This window comes from Choloepus didactylus, chromosome 6, assembly GCF_015220235.1.
Source record: "Choloepus didactylus isolate mChoDid1 chromosome 6, mChoDid1.pri, whole genome shotgun sequence".
Classification (NCBI taxonomy): Eukaryota; Metazoa; Chordata; class Mammalia; order Pilosa; family Megalonychidae; genus Choloepus; species Choloepus didactylus.
The window spans coordinates 80,711,623-80,719,258 of NC_051312.1; the positions used below are offsets into that span (position 1 = coordinate 80,711,623).

Here is a 7,636-nt window from a genome sequence, read left to right on the forward strand (position 1 = left end):
CCCAGCCATCACAGCTCATATTATGAATTTTTATTTTTTTTTCCCAATCAAGAGCATACAGCATGATTCCTCATGAATAGGAGGCATATAACAACTGCTTTTGAAGGAAGAAAGGAAGGAAGGGAAGAGGTAATGAAGAAAGAAGTACAGGGAGGGATGGGGGAAATATTGGTAAAAAAGTGCAACTACCTGGACAGATCTCAGCATAAGAGGAGCCAGAAATGTCCTTTGGGACTGGTCAGTCTCAGAATATTCCTAACAAACCAAAAGAATTTCAAGAAAATAAAAAAGAGAAAACAGATACCGCAAGAGACCGAAAGACAAATAATATATGTAATTAAATGGTATTATGGAAACAGAAATATTCCAAGCAATACCACAGTGAAGGAAAAGATAGTTAGGATATTTATTTGAAGAGACTGGAATTTGCATAAGAACAGGTCTGTGTTTAAGTGGACTTTAGATTTTTTGCAAACAAGGAGTGCAACAAAGATACTCAGCTTAGTAAAAGAAAATGTGTGTGAATACATATGCATTAGCATGTGGGGAAAGATTAAGGAGAGTAAGAAGAATTCTTCAAATGTAGGAATTATTTCAGGTATTTTGGCTCTATGGGTAAACTCAAGAGGCTTATTTAAAATCTGTTGTGTCCCAGAGGGTCTTGGCTAGTGGCTGGGAAATTCCCTCATCCTGTGTTCACTCCCCCTTCTCCACACTATGATTATGGAACATAAAAGCTGGTGCTAGCAGCTTTGTTCTCCAATTTGAGCTAAATAAATATCTGCTTTGTCCAAGAGTACCAGAGGTCTTGAATGAGTTTTCCTGAAGGATCAACACTCAAACTTGATTGAGAGTACTGTGGATGAAAAGGATTATTTAGTTTGCAGAGTGTGAAGGGCCATGCCAGGAAATGTTCAAGCATAGTTTTGGCAGATGGGTCCATCACCAAATGGCTTTGAATTCACAGCATTAACTGAGTACTGAGTGGGGATAGAAAGAGGAGTCATTGCAGAACACAAAAAGTGTGACTATGATTCTGGAAGCCCAGGAGGAAAACAGAGTTGCTGAGTGGAACATATATGAAAATGGACAATATACTTCATGAATTTGGTAAGAGAAAAAGTAGCTCCCAACAAACATTAGGAAATTAGCATCATTATGTCAATCACCCCTGTAATTTGTCTTTCCCAGCTCCCCCCTTAACAATCACTCCATCCCATTAAGCCAGATTTCAGTTGGTTTCACCCAACTCCATGTACCATTTTGTTGAGGCTTCCAAGTGAGCATCTTTCCTGGAAAGTGTCAGTCACTGTGATAACTCTTGATGCAAGCCTATTCCAATTCTGAGTAATACTGAAGTAGAAAATCTTTGCTCCTATTAGAAAATGTCAGTGATTTGTAGATTGGAAAGTCAGAATTGTGCATGGGGAAGCCTGTGGAAATTAGAGTGTTTATTTGACAGACTATCCTAAATGCAACCTGATAGATAAAGCTTTCCTTACAAAATAGGGCCTCTCCATGCTTCATCATTTTAATTGAAATTGAGCAGCATTAACCAAAGCTGCTTCCATTATAATTGCTGTATTGATGACATTCAATATGTTGTTACCTGATTTATGAACTTATTGAGGTGAGTAGACAGCAACTTATTGGAGATCTAAGAAATAAGGAAATAACAGAACTATATTCTTCACAGTGTTTGAACCAGTTCTTTGTATATTATTTGAGACTTTCTTGATTCAAATATATAATTTTAAAAAGTGATTATTTCTGTCAGAGGAAAATTCAAACAAAACATAACGCTTGGTTTTTGAAAATTCCGTCATGAGTAAAATTGATAAGTGATACAATTTTCTCCATCTTTTCTATATCCCTCATTTGAATCATTTCTAGTATCCCGGATTTTGTCCTCTATATGGTTCTATATTTGACTTCTTTTAACTGACTTTCCCTCTTGCCCATTTATTTTCTAAAAATTACTTATGCCTATGCTCACAAAATTACCCAGGGTTATAGACAATTTGTATTTCATTAAAACATGTATATGTAATTCGGGCAAGATGGTGGCATAGAGAGGAGTGGAAGCTAAGTAGTCCCCCTGGAACAACTACAAAAAACCAGAAACATCTAGTAAATAATCCAGAATAACAGCGGGGGGACAAACGAGACCATCCATTCATCATATACCAACCTGAATTGGGAGGAATGCCCGAGAACACAGCATAAAATCTGTAAGTAAAACCTGCGGAACCAGGTTGGGAGACCCCCTCCCCTATAGCCCGAGCTGCAAAGCCTCGTGGTGCCACAGAGAAGCTCTCTCCCAGCAAGCGAATATAGCTCAGCTGAGCTCCAACTGGGGTTTTAAGTAGCGAGTGTGAACTGCTCACTACAGGTACGCAGCCCCAAAAAACAGACAGAGGCTTTGGGTGATGACTGACCTGGGAGAGCCAGAGGGTTGCCTTGGACTGGGTCTGAAGGGGACTATTTGTTTCTTTTTTGGCTCAGTGGAGAAAGCCCCAGTCATTTTCAGTTTCCAGGGCTGTGACTCTGGGAAGGGTGGAGACACCACAAGCAGAGAGTGAGACCATTGAAATGCCAATGACCTCCACCTGAGGGGTCTGTCTTCTCTAGGAGGAAAGGGGTGGGGCCCTTTCCATTCAGAACCAGACCCCAGAGCCTGGGAGAACACGGCCCTACCTCCTCACACCAGTCAAGAATTATAGGCTAACAGGGGTCACCTACTGGGCAGAAAAGCACAGTGACCCGAGGCATCAATGGGTGGAGCAATTTTCTAAGACACACCCGCAGGGAAACCAGATACTGAATATTTCTTCCCTCTGGGACCTGAGCCTGTTCTGGTCTGGGAAAACCTGATTTGGATAACCAAGGAAACCATGCCTAGACAACAGAAAATTACAACCTACACTAAGAAAAACAAAGTTATGGCCCAGTCAAAGGAACAAACGTACACTTCAACTGAGATACAGGAATTTAAACAACTAATGCTAAATCAATTTAAAAAGTTTAGAGAAGATATTGCAAAAGAGATAGAGGCTGTAAAGGAAGCACTGGACATGTATACGGCAGAAATCAAAAGTTCAAAAAACCTACTAGTAGGATCTATGGAAATGAAAGGCACAACACAAGAGATGAAAGACACAATGGAAACATACAACAGCAGATCTCAAGAGGCAGAAGAAAACACTCAGGAACTGGAGAACAAAACACCTGAAAGCCTACACGCAAAGGAGCAGATGGAGAAAAGAATGAAAAAATATGAGCAACATCTCCGGGAAGTCAAGGATGAAACAAAGTACAATAATGTATGTATCATTGGTGTCCCAGAAGGAGAAGAGAAGAGAAAGGGGGCAGAAGCAATAATAGCGGAAATAATTAATGAAAATTTCCCATCTCTTATGAAAGACATAAAATTACAGATCCAAGAAGCGCAGCATACTTCAAACAGAAGAGATATGAAGAGGCCTATGCCAAGACACTTCATAATCAGATTATCAAATGTCAAAGACAAAGAGAGAATCCTGAAAGCAGCAAGAGAAAAGCAATCCATTACATACAAAGGAAGCTTAATAAGACTTTGTGCGGATCTCTCAGCAGAAACCATGGAGGCAAGAAGGAAGTGGTGTGATATATTTAAGATACTGAAAGAGAAAAACCACCAACCAAGAATCCTATATCCAGCAAAGCTGTCCTTCAAATATGAGGGAGAGCTCAAAATATTTTCTGACAAACAGACAATGAGAGACTTTGTGAACAAGACACCTGCCCTACAGGAAATACTAAAGGTAGCACTACAGGGTGATAGAAGACAGGAGTGTGTGGTTTGGAACACAATTTTGGGAGATGGTAGCACAACAATGTGAGTACACTGAACAAAGGTAACTATGAATACAGTTGAGAGAGGAAGATGGGGAGCATGTGAGACACCACAAGAAAGGAGGAAAGATAATGACTGGGACTGTGTAACTTGGTGAAATCTAGAGTATTCAACAATTGTGAGAAAATGTACAAATAATGTTCTTTTACGAGGGAGAACAAGCAAATGTCAACCTTGCAAGGTGTTAAAAATGGGGAGGCATTGGGGGAGGGATACAATCAGCATAAACTAGAGACTGTAACTAATAGAATCATTGTATTATGCTTCCTTTAATGTAACAAAGGTGATATACCAAGGTAAATGCAAATAAGAGGGGGGGGATAGGGGAGGCATGTTAGACACTTGACATTGGTGGTATTGTCTGATTCTTTATTCTACTTTGATTTAAGGTTATTTTTCCTTTTGCTGCTTCCTAGCTGTCATTTTTTTGTTTCCTCTTTCTTTTGCCTCTCTACCTTCTTTGACTCTCCCTCCTGCCTTGTGGAAGAAATGTAGATGCTCTTGCTTAGTATGAGCAAAATGTTCAATTAGGATGAACTTAAATGTTTGGAAATGAACAGGGGTGTTGGTAGCAAGATGTGAGAATAACTAACAGTGCCAAATGGTGTGTGAATGAGGTGGAAAGGGGAAGCTCAGAGTCATATATGTCACCAGAAGGAAAGTTGGATGTCAAAAGATGGAAATGCATAAAACTGAATCCTATGGTGGGCAATGTCCATGATCAACTGTACAAATACTAGAAATCACTTCATGAACCAGAACAAATGTATGACAATACAATTAGAAGTTAATAATAGAGGGGCATATAGGGAAGAACTATATACCTATTACAAACTATATACTACAGTTAGTAGTATTTCAACATTTTTTCATAAACAGTAACAGACGTACTATATCAATACTAGGAGTCAACAATTGAGGGGGGTTGGTTAGGGATAGGGGAGGTTTAGAGTTTCCTTTTCTTTTTTTCTTTTTTCATCTTTCACTTTATTTCTTGTCTGGAGTAATGAAAAGTTTCTAAAAATTGAACAAAAATTAAGTGTGATGGATGCACAGCTGTATGAGGGTACCCAGGGGCAAGTGATTGTACACTTTGGATCTTTGGATAATTGTATGGTATCTGAACAATCTCAATAAAAATGGAAAAAAAAACATGTATATGTAAATAGGGCAAATCTTTGGGTAATAGTAGCTCTGAGTTTAAACACAAGAAACAGGTCTTTATTCTGGCATAGTTACCCATCTCGCCATCTTTTCTACATCATGCGGTTCTCCAGAAATGACTCCTCTTGCACCATACATTGATGCTGCCCATTCTCTTGCCACCTAGAGGTTGTTTTCCTCTATGTGTTCTGCAAAGCAAATTACAGAATTGTACTGCTTGTGTTTGCTATTTTAAGCACATAACTAGTTTTAAGGATGTCAGTTGTTAGAACTATCGGCAAAACAAAATACTGTTTGACTTAATTTTGAATAAAGCAAAGAAGTCTGGCCCAGACTCATTAAAATTAAATAAATTTGTGGAATATTTTTTATTCTAAAACTTCTTCCATCACATTGATTTCACGGACATCCAGGCACACAAAGTCATAGATAATACACATATAGATATATATAGATCTATAAATATCTTCGACTCTTGAGCATCTATTTGTCAGAGTTTAGAAATTGGCAGTTCCAAACTAATGCCTGCTTTCTTAAGGAAAATTGGGCCTAATAGATTACAAAAGGAGTATGTGAAATGCCATCTGTGGAGAGATTCATTGATATTTTAAAAAGTCATTTCCAAGCATAATAAACAACTCTGATCTTTTTTGTCAACAGGTCTGGAAGGGAAGTCACAATCAGGTAAACAGTTTGTTGCCTTACCCTGGTGATTTTGCTGGTTCTAAAGGCAGTCTGCCTGCCATGCACATAGCATCTTATTATGACACAGAGATTGTGGATGCCTCCATGGAAAGCTATGATATAGATATATATATCTAGGAATAGGCATTTTTCCATCAATAAGATGAGAAGATATATTGTATGGTCTTAAAATTGTACCAAAATCAGACAAATGCAATATGTTGAGTTCAGAAAAAATAGGAAAGAGAAGAGAAACATCAGTGCTAATGGAAAACCACTTTGTGTGCAATACGGGCACCAAGGGAACTATGACCATTTCCAACATTACAGTCTTTATGCCTTCTGTATTGACACTAGTAGGGATCCCAGGACTGGAGTCTGTGCAGTGCTGGATTGGGATTCCATTCTGTGCCATGTACTTCATTGCTATGGTTGGAAACTCCTTGCTTCTGTTCATTATCAAATCTGAGCGCAGCCTCCATGAGCCCATGTACATCTTCCTAGGCATGCTGGGAGCCACAGATATTGCCCTTGGTAGCAGCATAATGCCCACGATGCTTGGAATCTTTTGGTTCCACATGCCAGAGATCTATTTTGATACCTGTCTACTACAGATGTGGCTGATACACACATTTCAGTGCATAGAGTCAGGCATCCTGCTGGCCATGGCCCTGGACCGTTATGTTGCCATCTGTTATCCACTGAGATATGCCACTGTCTTCACCCGCCAGGTGGTCACCCAAATAGGAGCTGTAGTAACTCTCAGGGCTGCCATTCTTGCAACCCCATGTCTCGTACTGATAAAGTGTCGGCTTCAGTTTTATCATACAACAGTCATCTCCCACTCTTATTGTGAGCATATGGCCATTGTGAAACTAGCTGCAGGAAATGTCCAGGTCAATAAGATCTATGGTTTGTTCGTGGCCTTCAGTGTTGCAGGGATTGACCTCATATTCATCACCTTGTCTTATGTCCAGATATTTATCACAGTTTTTCATCTGCCCCAAAAGGAAGCTAGATTTAAGACATTCAATACATGCATTGCTCACATCTGTGTCTTCCTGCAACTCTACCTACTAGCCTTCTTCTCCTTCTTCACCCATAGATTTGGCTCTCATGTTCCCCCTTATATCCATATCCTCTTTTCTAGCATTTACTTGCTGTTCCCTCCATTTCTCAATCCACTTGTCTATGGTGTAAAGACCAAGCAGATCCGCGTTCACATGGTAAAAATGATCTGCCCCTAAAATCCTCCATGATTAGTATCTTCAGTTGTTCTTTGTGGATATTATCCATCTTTCCAAATAAAAGGAACATCAAATTAGTTGAGGTGCTTGAACTTTTGGTTTAATTTTTCTTCAAATTTCCAGGCATATTGGTTTGTTTTCCAATCCCATAGCCCATGATAGCTGTCCTTCAATAAGGACTTACATGCTTCCTGAATAATGAAAGTCAGATGCTGAGAGAGCAAAATAATTTATATATTTCTTTCTCTTTTCCCTATTTTTAAGTCACTGCTTGCATTTTCTCTTCCACAATCTATCTCCAGAAAGACTCATGAATTATTTATATTTCACATTGAAGTTTATTACATTCAAGACCCACTGCTCTGGAGTGTCCAGCTACTGAATACAAACAAGCTATTTTTTCTATTTTTACCTTATCATCTACTAATTTTAAAGAGTACAAGCCTGAGGATGTTAAATACGTTCTTCTGAAAAACTCTTTGTGAGTCTGATGAAGCAATAAAGTCTAAGTATTTAAGTATCTTTTCATAGTCATTCTGTAAGTTGCATGCACAAAGCACATGAGAACTCAGGTGTTCAATTTTCATATCAATAATTTCCTACTACCTACACCACTGAAAATTGTATTAATTCAACATGGGTTTTC

The 7,636-nt window shown here is 38.9% G+C and overlaps 1 protein-coding gene across 1 annotated transcript; it reads left to right on the forward strand.

The window, feature by feature from the left end:
- The first annotated feature begins 6,051 nt into the window (after positions 1–6,051).
- On the forward strand, positions 6,052–6,990 carry LOC119537080 (olfactory receptor 52A1). The gene has a single exon (XM_037839690.1). The coding sequence runs from the start codon at positions 6,052–6,054 to the stop codon at positions 6,988–6,990; it is 939 nt and encodes a 312-aa protein (XP_037695618.1).
- The last annotated feature ends 646 nt before the right edge of the window (positions 6,991–7,636 follow it).